Here is a 20482-nt window from a genome sequence, read left to right as displayed (position 1 = left end):
TGTACGCCACTCCACTTTATACCACTCCCTTATATCCTGCTCCAGCGTATGCCATTCCACTGTATGCCACTTCACTCTTTGATATTCCACTGTATGCCACTCACTGTACACTATTCCACTTTACGCCACTCCAGTGTGTGGCACTCCACTCCATTCTACTCAACTCTACAACGTGAAACACATTTTTATTAAAAATTAAAGAAACCACTAAAATTACATGAGAAAGCCATAAGTTAGAGCTTAGTTATAGTTAGGAAAACCTATTTTCCATATAAAAAACAAGTTTAAAGTATATAAATAAAACAAATTCTAAAGTTATAGTTATATTTTTCATTTAGAATTTACCCACGACCTTCAATGAAAAAATCTAGTGGTCTTCTCTTTTGAAGATCCACACACAAGGGAAGATCACCAGATTTCTTTTCTATCCAATGCCACAGGGAAAACCCATTCCGATTAATTAGTAGGTTTAATCCTCCCCCCAGCACAGAGTTTCTCCCAAAGCATTTTTAACTCTATGCGTACACTGATAGGTACTGGTCTGACCTTGTGTATAATGGCAACCATATCTTTTTAAAGTTATATATCGTGTTCAAAACCCATAACACTACCATTCTCATCTCTGAAAACTGGGTGCTTTGATACCATACTTCAGAGCATTTCACCATCCATTTCTTCACCATCTGTTCCAATTGACAAAATAGGCATTACACCTAAAACAATAGGTTCATCATACCTAGGCTACAAAATAATTCCTAACTTGATTAGATCTTCCCAACCAATTATGATGATTCCAATTATGGCACTATACACTTTTGTCCGAATACTTCTACTTGGTCACTGCATTGAGGAACTAAAATAACCAAATAAATAAATGTCATGATCCACAAATGTTTTGGGACTGATGCTAGGCTTTTCAAGCGTAAATGTGTCAGGCCGGTAAGAGAAAAGAGTTTTTTCTGCCAAAAAACTGATTAGTGTACCAAAGTCCGCCATAGCATCAATAGATGTGCCCTGTTATTACAGATGATAAGTAGGACTTTTGATCCTCTTTCCTTTGTTGGTTATCTGTTCATCGTCAATAGTGAACAGTGCATTGCTAAACTTATTTGTGCAATCTTGTACATCAATACTACTAAATCTTAAAATTCCCACCATTACTACTTTGAGCTTTTCAATGCCCTAACTTCTTGCATTTAATGCACTTTTTCCCAATCGCAGTACAAGAAGAGTTGTTGCCAATGTGGTTCCAAGACTCACACTTATAACAGTTTGTCCTTTTTTAATTCCTGTATCCGTTTGTGCTGACAGCACGAACAGCATCTTCATCTGAAACATAAGAAAGAGAAAAAATACCTTCCTGGTTGCCAGCGCTTGAGACACGACAATGGATTTCACAATTCTCTTTGGAATGTCTACCACTTCTGATAGAGACGAATTCCTGCATGTCAAAAGCCTTTCCTGGGTAATGCAGCAATACATTTCTCCACACATTCATTATTGCTTTGCTTGCGCCTGGTAAAATTGTGTCTTTTAAAAAGAACGCTAGCATCTGCTGAATATTATCTCCTCATTGTTCGTTTTGCCTCAAAATAAACATTCCATTCCACATCATCACCTCCTGGTACAACAACAACAGGAATGTTATCCTCTGCAGTGCCAAAAGGCGGATGCATTAGGAGCAAAAATAGCAAAGTGATATATTAAATTCCAGCATAATGCTTTGTCTTTAACAATTCAAGCCAAATTTTGAAAAGCTCCAACCTTCCCATTAAAATTAAAATACCGTTTTTTTGTATATTTTTTATTTACAAATTAAAGAAAATATTTCAGAAATTTTGTATTTTCTATGTGTAACGTTTTCTGTACTTGTGCTTATTTTTTTGATGTGCTAATTGTAAATACAGCTTTTAATAGTGATTTAGTGAGGGTCCACAGACATTAAGAAATTAAGAACCACCGAATTTGATAAAATGAATTTAATTGTATGCTGATCTATTTTACGTGGCTATCGTGAGCATCCGTATGTAGTTGGTCCTCCTACTTCGGACACACTCGTCGTATGTGATTAAAACTTGAGGGAGTATATGTGGGGAATACCAAAAGGGGGTTAAATAGCATTTTAGAAGTTAGATGGTCCTGTACATACGAGCAAACCTGTTGTTTGGTATTCTTTATCCAAGGGCTGTGAGCCACAGTGTGTGATATAGGACTGAACCTTCCTTTCAAAGCATAGATCGGGCCTGGGCAGGTAATGAAGATGACATGGGGAAGTTGAGATGCGGTCATTCTTGACACATTCAGATAAAATGACTGCTGACTTTTTTTAACTCTGTACAAAGACATAGATTGTCTTTAATGGATACATGATTCTGTGGTATTGCTAAATCAACAGATAAGTTACTGTAAATGCTGTGGTAAAAATGTAATTTGCTATTCCTTACTATTAACCAGTGCTTTAAATGGAAAAATAGAAGTGCAGGTACTATGTACCAGAGTACCTGCTTGTTTCTGAGAATTGACGGTACTCTCCAATTAAAAGTATTACCTTTTTTTTTTAGATATGCCGGCCCATTTAAAGCACTGCTATTAACAGTGTTTGTATTGTGTCAAGAATCAAGAAAGATGTAATTAGGTTATACAACGTTGATTACTATTGGAACAAGAAACATATGAAACCCCATAAGTAAATAAGAACAATAACTGTGAAAGAGGGCCAGGAAGTATTCTTCAACAATCCTGTTTTAATTACATTTCTGGATGTGGATAATTTAAAGACCGCTTGAATGTAGAAACGGGGCCTGTGCACTCAAGTTTAGATGTCGTCACACGGACAATGTCCATGTATCCTGTTTCTTGAAGTAATGAGACTTGTGCACTTTTTTTTTTTACAGATGACTTTTTAGACCTCATTGAGCGAGCTGTCAAAGTTGGAGTTCAAAAGGTATTGTTTATCTTACCTTTAATAACATGTACATTTTTTGTTTCCAGAACACCTTCAACATAAAGTACGTGCAGTGAGATGTCTGAGGACTCAGTGGTGAGGCCATGCGCTACCACACTAAAGACTCTTAGTTAACCCTAACCTTACATCCTGTCCCAGGTTGTCCGCTCTGAGACTGCTGCTAAAGTGGTATCTGAAGTCACATAAAGAGTGATAGGCGGGAAAGTGAAAACATCTTAAAACTGTATCTAATGACTTTATTGGTCTGATCACTTATTGTGGCTTGCTTGCAATACGTTGTAGAGTGGAGAGAAAAAAATATTAAAAAAGAGGAGACAGAACGTCTCCTTTTATGCACCCCAGATCAGTAATGACTTTCCTGTATCCATCAGGATAGCCCCCATCCTGATCTGTTTTAGGCTTAAGACATGCCTCTCTAAAGAACACTACATCACAACAAATTGATAATTTACCTCCACTGTCAGAACTCAGATTCCTCTCCAATCACTCAGTGACTGCATCTTTGAATTTGCCTCTGTACAGTGCTCCGCTGCCCTTTGGTTAATATTACGCTATACAAATATCACATTTTCATATAAAGATACATATCCTTCTAATATAAAAGGGATTGCAGTTGTAACATTGAATTACTGGCAACATCGATTTAAGTTGATTAAATGACTTCTGTAGAGACAACAGGGCATGTGAATATAGTCCTTATAATCTACAGGATTGTAACCATCAGACATTTAAATTCAATGAGTACTTTGGGTGGGGCAATTAGCAAATGTTCTGGAACCATTCTTCCACCTTTTCAAATTCGGCTGAAAGGATACTGGATAACTAGCAGCAAAACAATTAATTTTGATCATAGAGCTTTTGAGCCACAGTTGCACTGTTTGATCCTAAAGTAATGCACTCAGTAAAACCAACTGTATTGGATTAGCATACAGAACCACACTCTTTGGTTTGTCACCTTTAAGTTGGTCTTCCTCCAAAAGCAGGCATCTGAAAAGAAGTAATTCAACAAAAAGTGCTATTGAATAATATAAAGTGCCCCTTTCACGGAAAAAGTAGCTAAATGTCTATTTATTCTTTGTTGCTCCATGTGGTTTCTTATTTACCTGGCTTTCTGTCACCTTCACTTAAACATATATGAAATATGCAAAACATAAGTGGTATTCTACCATTTTGCCCAACACCCTTGCTTCTCGCCTTAACCTCTTCAAATTTAGAAATGTTTGGCTTCTCCCTTCCTCCCCCAGCTAGGTACCTTTTCCCATTCTCCATAACAGGGTTGTTGCATGTATAGCTGTGAAGCCGTCAAGCTTACAGCATCATAGATGTGTAAGGCCACACTGCCTCTGCTTTCATCTGGTGTCGCCGGGATCCAAAAGAGTCAGGGGAGGGTTAAGTGGAGGTAATGGTGCAAGGAGTAGTGGGTCTGCAATGTCTCCTCTGCCTTTGTTTCTCGCTGCTCCTTGAAGATCCCAGGGACGGTTTGGAACCTCAGTGCTACAGCATAAGGTTGTCAACCATTTTGCTAATGTCTTTTGAAAAACGAGCATGAGAGAGGGGGTAGTGTCAGCAGGAGCCTCCTTTCTTCAACTTCCCATTGGTCTTCACACATCCAGAGGAGGCAACTGTGGGCTCTCTGATATTATTCCAGCGAATAATCAGTATGGTTGTACAGTGATGTGACATCACAGTAGTTTACAACAGTTGCTAAAAGTGTCAGCTGTGCCGCTCCAAAGTATCTAGAATTGGTGCCTGCTACCTATGTTTATGCATGTCTCCAGAGGTAGGTAAACTTGCACCTCATTGAAAAATCCTCTGCCTCATTTCCTAATCACATTGAGGCAGGATGTTCGCTTCTATCATTGACATCTAGCAGATCAATTTGTTCATACTTGTCTGTTGCAGTTTCAATAATTATTACCATTAATGTAGCCCGCCATAGCGGGCTATACTGGCCATTAAAGGCCCGCTCCACTTAAAAGGCCCGAGCGGAAGGCAGTTTTTTTGAGTGGCACTATATTTATGTCCTGTGGGCTGTGGTAGCTAAAAGCAAAATGCAAGCCTATGGATAATGGTATTTGGTGAAGGGTTTATATATATATATATATGTGTGTGTGTGTGTGTGTCTATATATGATGGAGTAGATATCTGAACCTCAATCTCTTCTTGAAATCATCAAATATATTTCCCTGTTTGTAGTGTGGACAATTGTTAGTCGACTTGAAGTGATAGCGATGTAAGGGAGCTTACATCAGAAATATATTTCCAATTTTATGAAGCCAATGTGACTTAACAATAAAGACGAAAAATCATGAAATTTAACCATAAAGGTTTCTTTCAAGATGTTAATCCAAACAGTATATATGCAAAGCAAGAATAAATTTACAAGGTATAATAATTCAGTTTGTAGGCCAAAGTGTGCCGGTAAATTAAGGAGTAATGAAAGGAGCTACAAAATAGAAACACCCATGATACACAGGAAACAAATTGTCACAATAAAGTTTTCCATAAAGAAACTTTCTCTTTCTAACCTAAGCATAGTTTGAAACTAAGAATCTCCAAAGAGGAATTCTACAGGGGAGCATCGAAGACGTCAGCATAAGGTTGAACTTCAGTAGAAGTTCCAGAGGATACAAAGAGTGCTCATCATGAAGCTCCATACTCAGAGAAAATCTGTTCCCTCACAGTTTCTAGAACATCCATATCTCAGTCGCACCACTGAGAATCAATAAGGTACCCACATTTGAGGGGGATTCAACATAACTCCCTAAGTTCTTATCTCTAAGCATTTAGGTATGCAGCTGTTAACCTTGAATTTTGCTTCCTCCTGGTACACCATGGACAGAAGTCCTTCTCTCATCATCGGTTCTTCGCAGTTGTTGCCATCCTCATTCTCTTAGGTCTATCAAGTCTAATACATAACAATAAGCCTTTTACGAGCTAATAAGAATCAGGATAATGTACAGGTAAACCAGAAAAACTAGCATACTGGTGATGTGAAAGCATCCAATTTCAGCTAAGACCTAATGTCAGGCTAAGTTAACTCAAGAATTAAAATGGCTACAGGTTACAGCCTAATAAGACAGTGAAAGCAAACCATTATCATGTGAATATGCAACAGACATGATTACATCATTCTATTGATCAGCCTAATATGCTTTCATGTAAATGCCTAGTGGTTGCAATAGTTACATACTATTAATTCATTTAAATGTATCACACATGTTAATGAAATTAAACCATACATTGAATATAAATGTTGTATGTGGGTGCATAAATGTATATACATGACGCAAATAGGGTGGAGCCTAAATTACGCTGCTCCAGCCTCCCCTCTGATGCCTAGGAAAGCCTTCACAATATCACATTAATAATTCTCTTCAGAACATCCGAAAACCGTGTAGTTTTCAACATCTTACGCCTTGTGTTTTCCAGGTGCTTCATCTCATCATGAAACCTACACTGGCTCTCCTACAATTCTACCTCCCTTCTCTTCCTTTTGATGCCCTTTCCTTGCTCTTTTCCTTTCCTTGATTTCAGGTACTTGTACCCACTAAACATGACAAACAAATCACAAAAATGTGCAATAACTATGATAGGTCGCACTATAGAACCAAAAAGTCCACTATCTAAATTCCCAAATCAAATATCTACGGCAGCAAATGCTTTTCCAGTTGCTTCCCACGCACTTGTAGCTTCCAATTTTCCCAAATCCTCCTTTAATACTGTAATGTTCTTAATTACATTCTTTGTCTCCTCGCGCTTGCCAGGTATACAGGTACAACATTGTTTAACCGTCAACATCTTACAGATGCCGCTGTCCTTTGTGAGAAGGACATCTAATCCAAGGCGGTTTTGCAAAGCCATAGATCTAATAGCTATCATCTCAGTGTCAATAGCTAACAACAATCCAGCTGTACTAGTAGCTAATTAATGCCACTGTAGAAGAAAGCTTTCTAATCTTAAAATCTTTTAAAACTTTTCAAATAGAGGGAATCATTGCACAAGAAATATCCCCTACTATTGTGGAGGCAATAATACTGCATTTTGGTCTACCAGGAAAGCCCAAATCATGATCATTTAAATGTTCTACATGATAAATTTTTGGAAACACTAGAGTCAAATAGCAAGGATAATACAAATGTCTAGGTATTGAAAAATAAGAATGCTCGCCACACACACACAGTAAACTCTGGGAGTAATGGGATCTTTTCTCCACAGAATATATTCTGTGTTTCCTCCTAATTCAACAATGTGCTCACAGTCATTCCTTCCCATATGTTTATTGTGGATTACACTCTTAATCCTGTGTACACAGAACTTGACTTTGGCCCTCATTACAACATTGGCGGTAACTACCGCCTACCGCTGCCGTGGCTACCAGCTGTCTACGCGTATCATGACCGCCGATGGTATACCGCCAGAATGCTGGAGGAACACCGCCGACGGTCATGGTGGCGGACGGCGGTAAGGCGGCACTGCTGACAGCAGCACTACCACACCAGCAAAACACCACCAACTGTATCATGTCCAATGATATGGCCTGGCGGTGTTTTGCTGGCGGATGCTGCTGCTGGCAGCAGCGCCGCGGACCGTCTCCAGCCGGAGGACACCCTGCAACCAGGTAAGTTGGGTTCTCCAACCCAAGAGGGGGGTGGGGGGTGTTGTGTATATGTGGGGGGAGGGGGGGTGTATGTTTTGGAATCCGTGCATGCAGGTGTGAGCCGCTTGGATGCATGAGTGATTGTGAGTCTTGTGTGTTGTGAATGCATGTGTGTGACAAGGTATGTTGGTGTGTGTTGGGTGTGTGGGTATATATGTGTGCATGCGTGGCTGGTGGTGGGTATGCGTGTGTGCATGTGTGTATATGGGTGCGCGTGCAGGTGTATATATGTGCGGGGGCAGGAGAGGGAGGAGGAGGGTGGGGGAGCACTCTGGGGAGGGAGGCGAGGGAGACCCCTATCAGTGCCAGGGAAGTGATTCACTGGCACTGATAGTGCCTACCGCCATGGTTTTCGTGGCAGCAAGTTTGGCACGAAAACCATGGCGGTAGGGTCGTAATCCAGAGGGTGGGATTGTGGTGGCCGCCTGGCTGGAGACCGAAGTCTCCAGCCCAGCGGCTGTTACCACCCTGGCGGTCGGTGTGTTAAAGTGGCGGTTACCGCCAGGGTCCAAATCCCTTTTTTTTTTTTTTACCACCGGCCTGTTGGCAGTATTAATGCCGCTTTAACACCGACCGCCAGGGTTGTAATGAGGACCTTTATGTTGCCAATCTAAAGTCATTGTGGGTTGGACCCCTAACTCTTTGTGCTCACGTTCTTCCTTAGTTCACTTATCTTTCCATAGATCTTGTCTGGTTTCCTTCCTTTACTCAAGCACCCTTCTGTCCTCCAACTCATTTAAAAATTTATTTTCAATGTCAGTCAGAGAAAAGTTGGTTTCTGTCTTTGCGCATAAGCATTGTCCAGCTTCCTAATAGGCTGTAAGGAACACCAAACAATGTCCATCTCCTTGACATTAAGATGTGGAATAAAATGTTTGTACATTGGGAGTTCTGAGAAAATCGAATCATAATTTGAAAAATAATATTCAAAATGATCTTGTCTGTAAAAAAAAAAAAAAAAAACCTAAGCAAAATGCTACAGGAAATACCATAGATAAGTGGAATATGCTACTAAAACAGGTAACTGTGTACAGATATACCAACGTTTTGCATCCACAGTGTCAATATATTAATAAAGCAATGTAAAATAGGCATTGGGAGAAAAGTCTCCCGTTGAAACATCTGTGTGTAGCAGCTTGTAATTAAAGGTACACAATTGCATACAGCAGAAGCAGGGGTACAGGAAATGGGTCTAGATTTAGATCTAATAGGACTTGAAGGGGTTGATGAATGTAACCCAACAAGCATAATGACTAAAATTACAATGACTATTATTAATATGCCAGCTTCTATAAATCTATGCTAATTTGGGTAATTGGTTTCCTGACTTCTTTACAATCGGACCTTTTCAGTAGAAAATAGCAGCAAACAGATTTTCTCTAAGTTTCTAAAAATAGCAAAAATGAGTTCAACGATGAAATGTGATTAACTAAACTGAGTTCAACGGTGAACTGTGATTACCTTATTTACAACAATCTTTGTGATTCATTTCTATCCCTACTCTGTCTTCTTCTAAAATGACATTCTGTCATTCTTTCTATAGCCTCGGGCCTAGGGAATCTTCTTAATTATTTAAGTTGTATTGTCACAACTCAAAAGAAATGTCAAAATTAAGTTCCAGGAGTTAAACAAAGACACAGTTCAGTTTAATCCATTCAGTGATAGGATAAATTCAAAGCAATGTTCCACAATAGGTTCAAGATCAATGAGTTTCAATTGGCACTGCGCTATCATCATTCAAATTGCAGAACACGCTGTTTGGTCATATGATACAAAATAAGTCCACTCAGGGGATGCGTACCTCCAAAGGCACCCATGCTCATTTTGATCTTCTGAGTGTGGGTATATATGTATATAAAAACCTACTGTCAGGTAGGTATAGTTGGGGCCTAGTTTCCATAGGAAAAACATTTTTTGTTTTGACAAATCTTCACGGAATTTTCAACATTCTTATGCCACTGACTTTAGCTGCTGTCTTGAAAGTTTTAGGGTGATTCGTCAAGCACGGGCAGAGAAAAAGGGGTGGTCCCAAAAGGTGTTTTCCCCATGCAATTTCCCATAGAGATTTTGAACATGACTACAGCCCAAACCTCTTGACGGAATTACACCAAAATTGGTAGAAAGCAGGTTTTTGGTCCAGAAAGTGTGTTTTGTGTGATTTGGTGTAAATCTGCTCAGTAGTTTTGTAGTTATTAGAGGAGACAATATAGATATCTAGGTATGCAGAGGCTCTGTGGATCCCAGAGATCTCATGCTGAGATCTGATTGGCTGCCAACACTTAAACCAGGAAGGGTTGGCAGCCATTTTGGAACTCAGTCTAGTCCCAAAAGAGAAGGGAAAAAAGAGGGGCAGGGTAGGAATGCCCTGTCCCCCAGGCCCTGGTGGTGGGGATCCCCCTGGTAACTTGTCAGGGCAAAAAAACTTTTTTTTTTGTAAAAAAAAATGTTGCCACAAATGTGCGGCAAAAATTATATTTAAAAAAAGCGCGGTCTCCTTGCTTTTCCCCCGTTTGCACTGCTTTATCCTTGTTTTTTCCCCTTATTTTGTGTGCCTTCTCCTTGCTTTTCCCTCGTTCTCACTGCTTTGACCTTGCTTTTTCATCTGTTTTTTTTGTGTGCCCTCTCTTTGCTTTTCCCTCTTTTTAACTTCTTTCGCCTTGCTTTCCCTGTATTTTGTGTGCCCCCCTCCTTGCTTTTCCCTTGTTCTCAATACTTTTTCCTTGCTTTTTCACCTATTTTTTTGTGTGCCCTCTCCTTGTTTTTCTCTTGTTCACGCTGCTTTCTACTTCATTTTCCCCATCTTGCTTTTCCCTAGTTTTCACTGCTTTCTCCTTGCTTTTTCACCTGTATTTTGTGTGCCCCCTACTTGTTTGAGGGCCCTCTCCTTGCTTTTCCCTCATTCTCACTGCTTCTCCTTGCTTTCTCCCCTTTTTTGAGTGCCTTCTCCTTGCTTTTCCCTCATTCTCACTGCCTTCACCTTGCTTTTTCACCTGTTTTTTTTGTCTGCCCTATCCTTGCTTTTCCCTCTTTCACACTGCTTTCTCCTTGCCTTTTCCCCATTTTTGGTGTGCCCTCGCCTTGCTTTTCCTTCGCTTTCACTGCTTTCTCCTTGCTTTTTCACTCGTTTTTTGTGTGCTTTTCCTTGCTCTCCCCTCTTTTTCACTGCTTTCCCCTTTTCCCACCTTTCGTGAGTTCCTTCTCTTTGTTTTTCCTTGTGGGTCGGGGTTGGAAGCACGCAGGGATGGGCAGTGGGGCCTGGCTTGTGGCCTGGCCCTGCGTTGAAAACCCGCTGCATTTTGGAAAAACTATACAAATTTACTAAAATAAACAAAGGCTACAGGGACATTATAGTTAGGAATTAGCATTTAAAATACGTTAGAAATGCACTAAAAAAAACAAAGGTTACACAGTGGTTCCCAAACTTTTTCAACCTGTGGCTCCCTTGGCCTATTGGCAGTTGGCTGTAGTTCCCCACTATGTTATTTTTTTATTGGTGAGTGGGGAGGGGCAGGGGGGTCGTAAGCCCGGCCTCTGGAGTTCTTCCATTTTATTCCCTCAAAAATACTTGGTATGAACTATGAAGGTATTATATTTATAGATGTAGCAAAATTAAAAAAATATAAGTTGTTCAATTAAAAAAAACTTTAATTGGTTAAGACGGAAACAATGCTCTTCAGCACTGTGGCCTGCATATGGATTTTCTTTAAAACTATGTTTTGTTCCTTAAAAATTGCCTCCAGCACATGGAGCTCTCCTACAGGTAATTCTAGTTGTCAAGGAGCCACTTTTGATATATAAGAATGCAGCTCCACTAATCAGCTCTGCTATATTTCATTTTCAAGTACTTTACTAAAGTACTTTACTAAATGTTCCAGCAGCCACCATTATCTTAACTCTGCTTCTGTCTCTTCTAGCGTCTGATGAAGTCATTGCACTCTCCTCTCTCAGACCTCAGTATTTGTCTGCAGTCTCTGATTCCTTCTCACTATAGTCGTGTGTCACAGTTTATGTCAATTCAGTTCTTATTATGGTACAAAACTCTGATGGAGGTCCACATAACACCATATCAAAAAAGTAAAAACACAGTTATGCATTAAACATGATGCATACTATTATAGTTATAAGAACTTATTCATACACTACAAAATATGTTAAAAAGTCTTCACACCAACATTAACAAGACTAAAAATAGAGCCCTTCAGGATAAATTAAATATATTATTAAAACAATACTACAATTTCCTTAAAAGTGACACAGTACATACTTAAGTCCAAAACGTGTGTGTGTTTATATCTCTGCATTGCTCATAGTTCGTGTTAACTGATCTGACAGATAGAAGCAATTCCTGTGCTGTTTTGCATGTCACACTGCCATCTAGTGATACTAGAGGGAGCTTCATTTTAGCAAAACATATTTTTGAAAGCCAGCTTGAAAAATGAAAGAAATTGGAATATTGAGGCATTACGTCGCGGCGCCCCTTGGTAGTTTTGGAGGCGCACCAGGGTGCCGCGGCGCACAGATTGGGAACCTCTAGGTTACAGGAACATTATAGTTAGGATCCGAATTTACACGCACAAAACCATAGAAATGCAGCTGTTCTAGTTAGTTTTTTCAAGTAACTATAGCTTGTGCCCTAAGATAACTAAAACTACAGGGAGTGCAGAATTATTAGGCAAGTTGTATTTTTGAGGATTAATGTTATTATTGAACAACAACCATGTTCTCAATGAACCCAAAAAACTCATTAATATCAAAGCTGAATATTTTTGGAAGTAGTTTTTAGTTTGTTTTTAGTTTTAGCTATGTTAGGGGGATATCTGTGTGTGCAGGTGACTATTACTGTGCATAATTATTAGGCAACTTAACAAAAAAAATATATATACCCATTTCAATTATTTATTATTACCAGTGAAACCAATATAACATCTCAACATTCACAAATATACATTTCTGACATTCAAAAACAAAACAAAAACAATATAGCCACCTTTCTTTGCAAGGACACTCAAAAGCCTGCCATCCATGGATTCTGTCAGTGTTTTGATCTGTTCACCATCAACATTGCGTGCAGCAGCAACCACAGCCTCCCAGACACTGTTCAGAGAGGTGTACTGTTTTCCCTCCTTGTAAATCTCACATTTGATGATGGACCACAGGTTCTCAATGGGGTTCAGATCAGGTGAACAAGGAGGCCATGTCATTAGATTTCCTTCTTTTATACCCTTTCTTGCCAGCCACGCTGTGGAGTACTTGGACGCGTGTGATGGAGCATTGTCCTGCATGAAAATCATGTTTTTCTTGAAGGATGCAGACTTCTTCCTGTACCACTGCTTGAAGAAGGTGTCTTCCAGGAACTGGCAGTAGGACTGGGAGTTGAGCTTGACTCCATCCTCAACCCGAAAAGGCCCCACAAGCTCATCTTTGATGATACCAGCCCAAACCAGTACTCCACCTCCACCTTGCTGGCGTCTGAGTCGGACTGGAGCTCTCTGCCCTTTACCAATCCAGCCACGGGCCCATCCATCTGGCCCATCAAGACTCACTCTCATTTCATCAGTCCATAAAACCTTAGAAAAATCAGTCTTGAGATATTTATTGGCCCAGTCTTGACGTTTCAGCTTGTGTGTCTTGTTCAGTGGTGGTCGTCTTTCAGCCTTTCTTACCTTGGCCATGTCTCTGAGTATTGCACACCTTGTGCTTTTGGGCACTCCAGTGATGTTGCAGCTCTGAAATATGGCCAAACTGGTGGCAAGTGGCATCGTGGCAGCTGCACGCTTGACTTTTCTCAGTTCATGGGCAGTTATTTTGCGCCTTGGTTTTTCCACACGCTTCTTGCGACCCTGTTGACTATTTTGAATGAAACGCTTGATTGTTCGATGATCACGCTTCAGAAGCTTTGCAATTTTAAGAGTGCTGCATCCCTCTGCAAGATATCTCACTATTTTTTACTTTTCTGAGCCTGTCAAGTCCTTCTTTTGACCCATTTTGCCAAAGGAAAGGAAGTTGCCTAATAATTATGCACACCTGATATAGGGTGTTGATGTCATTAGACCACACCCCTTCTCATTACAGAGATGCACATCACCTAATATGCTTAATTGGTAGTAGGCTTTCGAGCCTATACAGCTTGGAGTAAGACAACATGCATAAAGAGGATGATGTGGTCAAAATACTCATTTGCCTAATAATTCTGCAATCCCTGTATAACAGCTGAATTTCTATGGGTGTGTGTTTGTAAATTTTGTATTTCAATCAGTGTGTTTGTTTTTCATAGGATGAATTATTTGCCAAAATGGTTCCTAATAATGAGTCAAAATTTCAATACATTTCTTGTTATGTTAATAAGTTTCTAAAGCACGCAAACACCAGTCGGTATCTTGGTGCTAGTGTCAGACATTATGGTTCAGATGGCAAAAGTAGAGAAAAGGAATATAGACACAGAATCAAAAAAGCCAGTTGGTTCCTAAATGTTAGGAGATTAGGCTGAGCTCTAAGATGGTCTGCATTGAGTTCCACCATTTGGATGTAGAGGAGAAGAAACCTCTTCCTCCCCAATGTGCTTTGTTCATTCTGGGAATGATTACCTGTCTCACCTCACTGGACCGCAGGGTGTGTGTAGGTGAGAACCATTTAAAGATTTCTTGAAAAAAGTGAGGACCAACATGGTGCAAGGCCTTATGACCCCAGCACAATGCTTTAAACTTGATCTGTTCCCTGAGTGGTAACCAGTGCAATTCCTTGATAGTTTGGGAGACTGAGCAGAATTTTGGGATGTTTATCAGCCCCTGGGCTGCGCCGTTTTAAAGAGTCTGCAATTTATTTAGTAGGTGATTTTGAGAGTCTACATATAAGACGTTTCAGTAGTCTAGTTCTGAGATTACTAAGGCTACAATAACTGCCTTTGGTAACTCAATTGGGAGGAAGGGATTTTTTACAAAATATTCCCAGAGTGAGAAAACAAGAGGATGTTACCTGTGGTCCATGAACTCTAATGTGGCATCTAAAACAACCTCCAAGTTTCTTGCTTTCTGGACTGGCAGTGGGAGGGACCCAAGATTGGAGGGCCACCAAGTGGTATTCCAGTAGTAGGTGTCATTGCATTACAGTTTTTTCAGAATTTAGTTTTAAACAATTCTTCGGCATCCAGTCCGCAATGCTACCCATGCAGATGTTTAATCGTTTGCCCACTTTTTCTACTTCAGAAGAGACAGACACAACTATGTGGGTGTCATCGGCATAAGAGAATACTGAGAAACCGCATGATTGAATGAGTTTCATCAGAGAGGTGATGTATGCATAAAGAAAGGGTTGGACTCAACGAGGTTCCTCGAGAGAGACTTCAGGAAAGAGTAAAAGGGGAAGAGGTAAAGTCCTCCAAAGCAACCACTTGCTCTCTGTTGGACAGAAAATAATTTATCAATTTTAAAGCCTTGCCCTTAATGCCGATATTTTCAGGGTGGTTGACCAAAAGAGAGTGGTTGACCGCGTTGAACACGGTCAAAAGTTCATTCAAGATCAAGGCCTCCTTACCACTAGGGTGGATTCTGTGTAATGGTTGGCTCTAAACACATGCTGACCTGGAGAGAGAATGTTGGTTTCAAGAAAGGTCATGATCTCTTGGTTCATTGCCCTTTGAGGATCTTGGCTGGCAGGGGAAGGCACGAGATTGGCCTATAATTCTTCACCTTGAGGGTGTCAAATGGGGGTGTTTTTTTTTAGAAGGGGAAGGGTGGATGCTTTTTTCCACATAGCTGGAAAGCAGCCAGAGATACGAATCATGTTTAAGAGCTGAAATATTTTGAGCTGAAATAGTCTTTAACCCAGGGAGAAGCAAATGAGGAGGGCAGGGATCTGAATGGGCACCTGATTTAGTGGTGTCCATAAGGATTGCTACCTTCTGTTCAATAAGTGGAGTGAAGGTGGTCAATATAGGGGGCATTGATTCAACTTAGCGGAGATGGATTCTTCAATCATCTCTGTCATTGAGGGCGGTTCTGTGTTAACTGATATTGCAGTAAATTATAAGAATATATTATTTACTTTAGTGCAAAAAAAAAAATCCAGCTATTTTGTCTCATTATTTTTGGTCCGGGGTGATCATGTGTTTATTGGATAAATTGGAAAGCAACTTCACTGGGTTGAAGAGCTCTTTAGTGGAATTGCTGACTGCTTTAATTTTTTTCTGTAAAGGATTTAGTTGTAGTTGCATCTATTTGTATTCTTTAATCAGGGTTTTGTATTTAGTTTTTTCCTCTGGGCTATAATTCAGCCTCCAGAGTTGGTCCTGGGACCTACGTTTCTTCTTGAGTTCTCTAAGCTCTTGGGAATAGTTGAAAACTTGATCTGTTTTAAACTTTGCGATCACACTCTACTATTTATAGGAACGTTTATTAGCTGGTAAGTACAAGCACATTTAGATATTTTTTGTCTATTTACGTTTCAGTGGCTGTCAGCTTTGTCTTTGAGATAGGAGGATTGTTTTCTGCATACTGACATTACTAGTACAACACTCCAATAGAGGACAGAAGTTTCACAAGTAGTTACTAGAAGCCTCTCTCAAGTGGTTGAAAAGTAATTCACAACCCTGTTGGGGGTATGAGACTTCAGCCTAAAACTCAGCATACACACTCTAGCTATTCAGGCGGCTTGTGCCAATTCTCAGCAGGATAAATATACCAAAGCTGTTTTATAATGAGGAATGAATATTGTAATTTACAATAAATATCTTGAGAGTTATGAAAATAGTTGATGTAATCCTACTATATAGGGACTATCAGTCATTGTGAGGTGCAAGTCTCTAACAATTTCTGTTCTTGGAAAACTATTTTTTAGGTGTCTATGTATGTGTGCAAGGCCTAAATGCAAAGTGAAAATGAAAGCATCCAATGGCTGCAGTGGGCTAGCCTGTTGATCTATAACTTCTGTTGGGGTGGTAGGGAGTATAATTTGAATGACATGTCTGCAGACCAGTTGTTAAAGAGTGTTGATTGAGAACCTCTATACATGTATGTATTTTTTGTATGATATATTTTGGAAAACAGGAAGCTGGCAAAACAGCTAACGCTGTCTTTAGACCAGATCATTAAACAGGCCCACAAACAGTCAACAAACCCACCCACAACACCAGACCAGCCCATCAAACACTGCCTGATTGCCTTATGGGCCAGTCCGAAGGTAAATGGGTTCTCAGCTGAAAGCAGTGGTGCAGGAAATTACCCTCCGTGTGCTCGAGGGACAACAAAGACTAAGGGTCTGATTTAAAGTTTGGGTGGAGGGGATTACTCTGAGTTTGGCGGGGATGGATATCCTGTCCGCCATAGTACGATCCTATTATACCCTATGGAGATCGTAATACGGCGGACAGAATATCCGTCACATTTGTGACAGAGTAACCCATCTACCAAACTCGAAATCAGGCCCTAAAAATGTAACTAAACTGGACGAGTGGTGTTGGTGTACAGCATGGTGGCTGCTACATCAGTGATATTTCTGTAGTGCAATAACCTGCTGAAAGCAGTTCAAGAACCAAGGAATGGCTCAATGAGCCCTGAACTTCGAACACATGGGTGGGTAAATAACAATATCTAGCACCCTGGACTGGAGTGCACAGGCCTTCTTTTATTAGCAAAAAGTTAAGAATTAGTAAAGCAGTAGAATCCTGTACCGAGATGGTGTAATGTGAAAGGGGCAAGACAGAGGGAGAACTAAGGACGAGGGCCACCAGTGGGCTCTCCAGCTGGGTGGTAACCACCCTACCCCTTTTTCCCTGTTAACATGGTACGTCTATGTAAGCAATCCAGTTTTTTAGTTCTCATTCATCTTTCTTTTCTTTATCTCCGGCCTCAAAACCTTCAGTCCAATATATTGCCGTAGTCTCTGTCTCGAAAGGGCTTGTTTGGATTTTAGGCCTGACAAAACCAGAAACCGCATTGATTGCCATTACAGAAGAATCAAAAAAGAGGATGGACAAAGGAATTGAAACCGCAATCCTCCTCTTGGACTTGAGTGCGGCATTCAACACAGTTGATCTAAATATCCTCAAAGACAGATTGCGGGGATGTGGAATCGCCGGAGTCGCACTAGAATGGATTCTTTCATTTTTACATGGAAGATCCTTTCAGGTACTGGATAGATCATATACCTCTAGGCGCACTTTCAGTAGTTGTGGTGTCCCTCAGGGGTCGGCTTTGAGTCCGCTACTTTTTAACGTCTACATGCGGCCTCTAGCAGGGATCGTGGAGCCATTTGGACTGAACCTGGTATCTTATGCAGACGATACTCAACTGGTCGTCTCCTTCTCCAATATTCACCCAGATATGGGCACGGCACTAGGGCCCTGCCTGAAAGCAGTTGCTACCTGGATGTCGGGAAGCAAACTGAAGCTCAACAACAAAAAAACGAGGTTTTGTTCTTTGGGAAAAAAGTGCCCTTAGTTAATTCTAGCCTATTAAGAGGAGTGCCCCCCTTTCCCCCCCCCTAAATGTCTCATTAAAAGCCTGGGCGTATGGTTGGACCCCCTACTTTCAATGGCCCAACATGCCAATAGAATAGCAGGAACTTAATTTGCCCTGCTCAGGACTTTGAGGACGGTGTTAACTATATTACCGTTTTTGGCCAGAAGACTGGTTATTCAGGCACTGATAGGTTCTCGGATTGATTATGGTAATGCCCTGTTTATAGGATCACCTAGATATGTGATTCAAAGATTACAAAGGGTACAAAATGCAGCTGAACGTCTGCTTTTAAATACCCCTAAGCAACACTCTATACGGGCAGGAATCGCGTCCCTACATTGGCTCCCTGTAGAGGAAAGGATTCAGTTCAAGGCCCTATGCCACATTCACAGAGCCATATTTGATAATGGTCCTGAAATGCTTAAAACGCTGGCACAGGTCTACATTCCAGCCAGGCCACTCAGATCCTCCTCAGCTAACTTGATCATAGTGCCAACAGTGAAGAAAGCAAGATGGGGAGGAAGATCATTGGAATATCAAGGTGCCTTGCTCTGGAATAACCTTCCTATCAATATAAGATCAAATTCACAAGAGACTTCTTTTAGGAAGGATCTGAAGACTTGGCTATTTAAAACCTAAACTTTTTCACGAACATAAACAGTACATTTCCGCTATGGCAGTATAAGCGCTACGAGGCCTCCGGTCAGTTAGGCGCTATATAAACAATTATAACATAACAAAAGATGTCAAAAAACATTTTTGAACTAGTCTCTAGTTCGAGGTTCGGTGTAATCATAGGACACTGATAGTTTACGATACTGTGGTATTTCCCTCAAACCAGACAGCGAAATCTCCCAAAATCTTGGCCTTCTTAGAGACCTTGGTGAAGTGTCCATGCTCCACACCTGTTTCACCAAACTCAACCAATCGACCAGGGTGGGAGCGTCTTTTGATACCCACATTCTGCATATCTCTCTTCTTAGCGGCAATATCAAATAAAAAATCAACACAGCGCTTTTTTTTGTCAAGCATCAACTGAGGGTCTACTTTGCCAAATATAATTAATCCACGGCTTACCTTTAGTTCTACATGGAGTATCTGGCAGATTACTTTTGCATACCAACTTCCAGAACTGCAGAATCTCCGAGCATTCCATAAAGAGGTGGATATTATCCACTCTTTCCATTACACTTTTCCACGTATTAAAGCATTACAGGGTTGACTTTCCCAGTTTGAGAGCTTGTCTGAGGAACAGAAGGCTCTATGCAGAGAAGAAAGGCAGATCCTCTTCATATAGGCAGATTTGACTGTAGAATAAAGTACGCGCCATAAATACTAATAAATACTTGCCATAAATCCTGCGTCAAAAGGTGTGGCAAGCATTTTCCCCACAGCTCCTCCGGAAGGTCAAAGTCCCCATCCATTCTATCCAAGATCAGCCAATACCAGCCAGAGGCCTCCCTCTTTTTTTTCTCTTCCTGTCCTATGCCATTCTTCAAGATCGGTCGAACTCCCTATATACTGCCTCTGGTTGCGGGCCCACCCCTTAATCTGCCAGACCTTAAATACTTAAAATGTCACTCAGGAGACCCCTACGAGAGCCTTCATGTATTGTTAGTTTTCCATCATGCATCAACTGCTCCTGCCTCTCCAACCCTGCTTCCCTAATAGGAATTGCTAACTAATTCGTCAGACATTGTGGAGTTCCGGGAGAGTCCCCAATTGGTGCGAAGTTACTGTAGTAAGCCAACTTTGCAGCTCCCCGAGTCTGTGGACATACATAAGCCATAGTGTGAAGCACTTTCAACCTTACTTTTTTGTAAAATTTCATTTTACTCCGAGTTTGTATAAAAAGTGAGATTTACCGCCCCTGATATCTTTCAACATGGCCTTGTACAAGTTCCCACTTGCTACTGTTTCTTTTAATAGAGATTTGCAGTTTTTCAGTTGGAAAACTCAAGCATAATACTGGAAATCCGTGATAGCTAACGCTTCCTTCTTGTGTCTCCTTTGTAATTTCTTCATTGAAATGCACGGTCCCTTGGATGCCCAGAAAAAAGTACAAATGCTGCTCTCAAGCCTCCTTAGCCATTCTTTCTTGAACACTAAAGGAACTGCATTAATCAGGAAAGTGCATTTCAGCAGAATAATCATTTATGTTAAGTTTACCCTGCCAAAACTTGTTAGAGGTTGGTGAGACCAGCTGACCCAAAAGAGCCTGTACCTCTTTCATCACATTGTTAAAATTGATCTCTGGGATTTTATCCACTTCCTGGATGATTTTAATGCCTACGTATCACATTTCCTTTTTTACTCCAGAGTTCGGTTTCCCCATGTTCCATATCATTATCCCTGTTTTGGAGGTGTTAACGTCCTAACCTAATACCTTCCCAAAGTCTCAAA

At 40.6% G+C, this 20482-nt stretch overlaps 1 protein-coding gene across 1 annotated transcript in view; it reads left to right on the top strand.

Moving 5' to 3' along the window:
* TATDN1 (TatD DNase domain containing 1) overlaps window positions 1–20482 on the top strand; it is a 112639-nt gene that overhangs the window by 41483 nt on the left and 50674 nt on the right. Inside the window, exon 3 of the mRNA XM_069220720.1 lies at window positions 2895–2944. Within this exon, the coding sequence (XP_069076821.1) occupies window positions 2895–2944 (50 nt within the window). The remainder of the gene's footprint in view (window positions 1–2894; window positions 2945–20482) is intronic.

The sequence above is a fragment of the Pleurodeles waltl genome, chromosome 2_2 (assembly GCF_031143425.1).
Source record: "Pleurodeles waltl isolate 20211129_DDA chromosome 2_2, aPleWal1.hap1.20221129, whole genome shotgun sequence".
Lineage (NCBI taxonomy): Eukaryota > Metazoa > Chordata > Amphibia > Caudata > Salamandridae > Pleurodeles > Pleurodeles waltl.
Note: the sequence above shows the minus strand (reverse complement) of the source record. Positions and strands in the feature narration are given on the sequence as shown.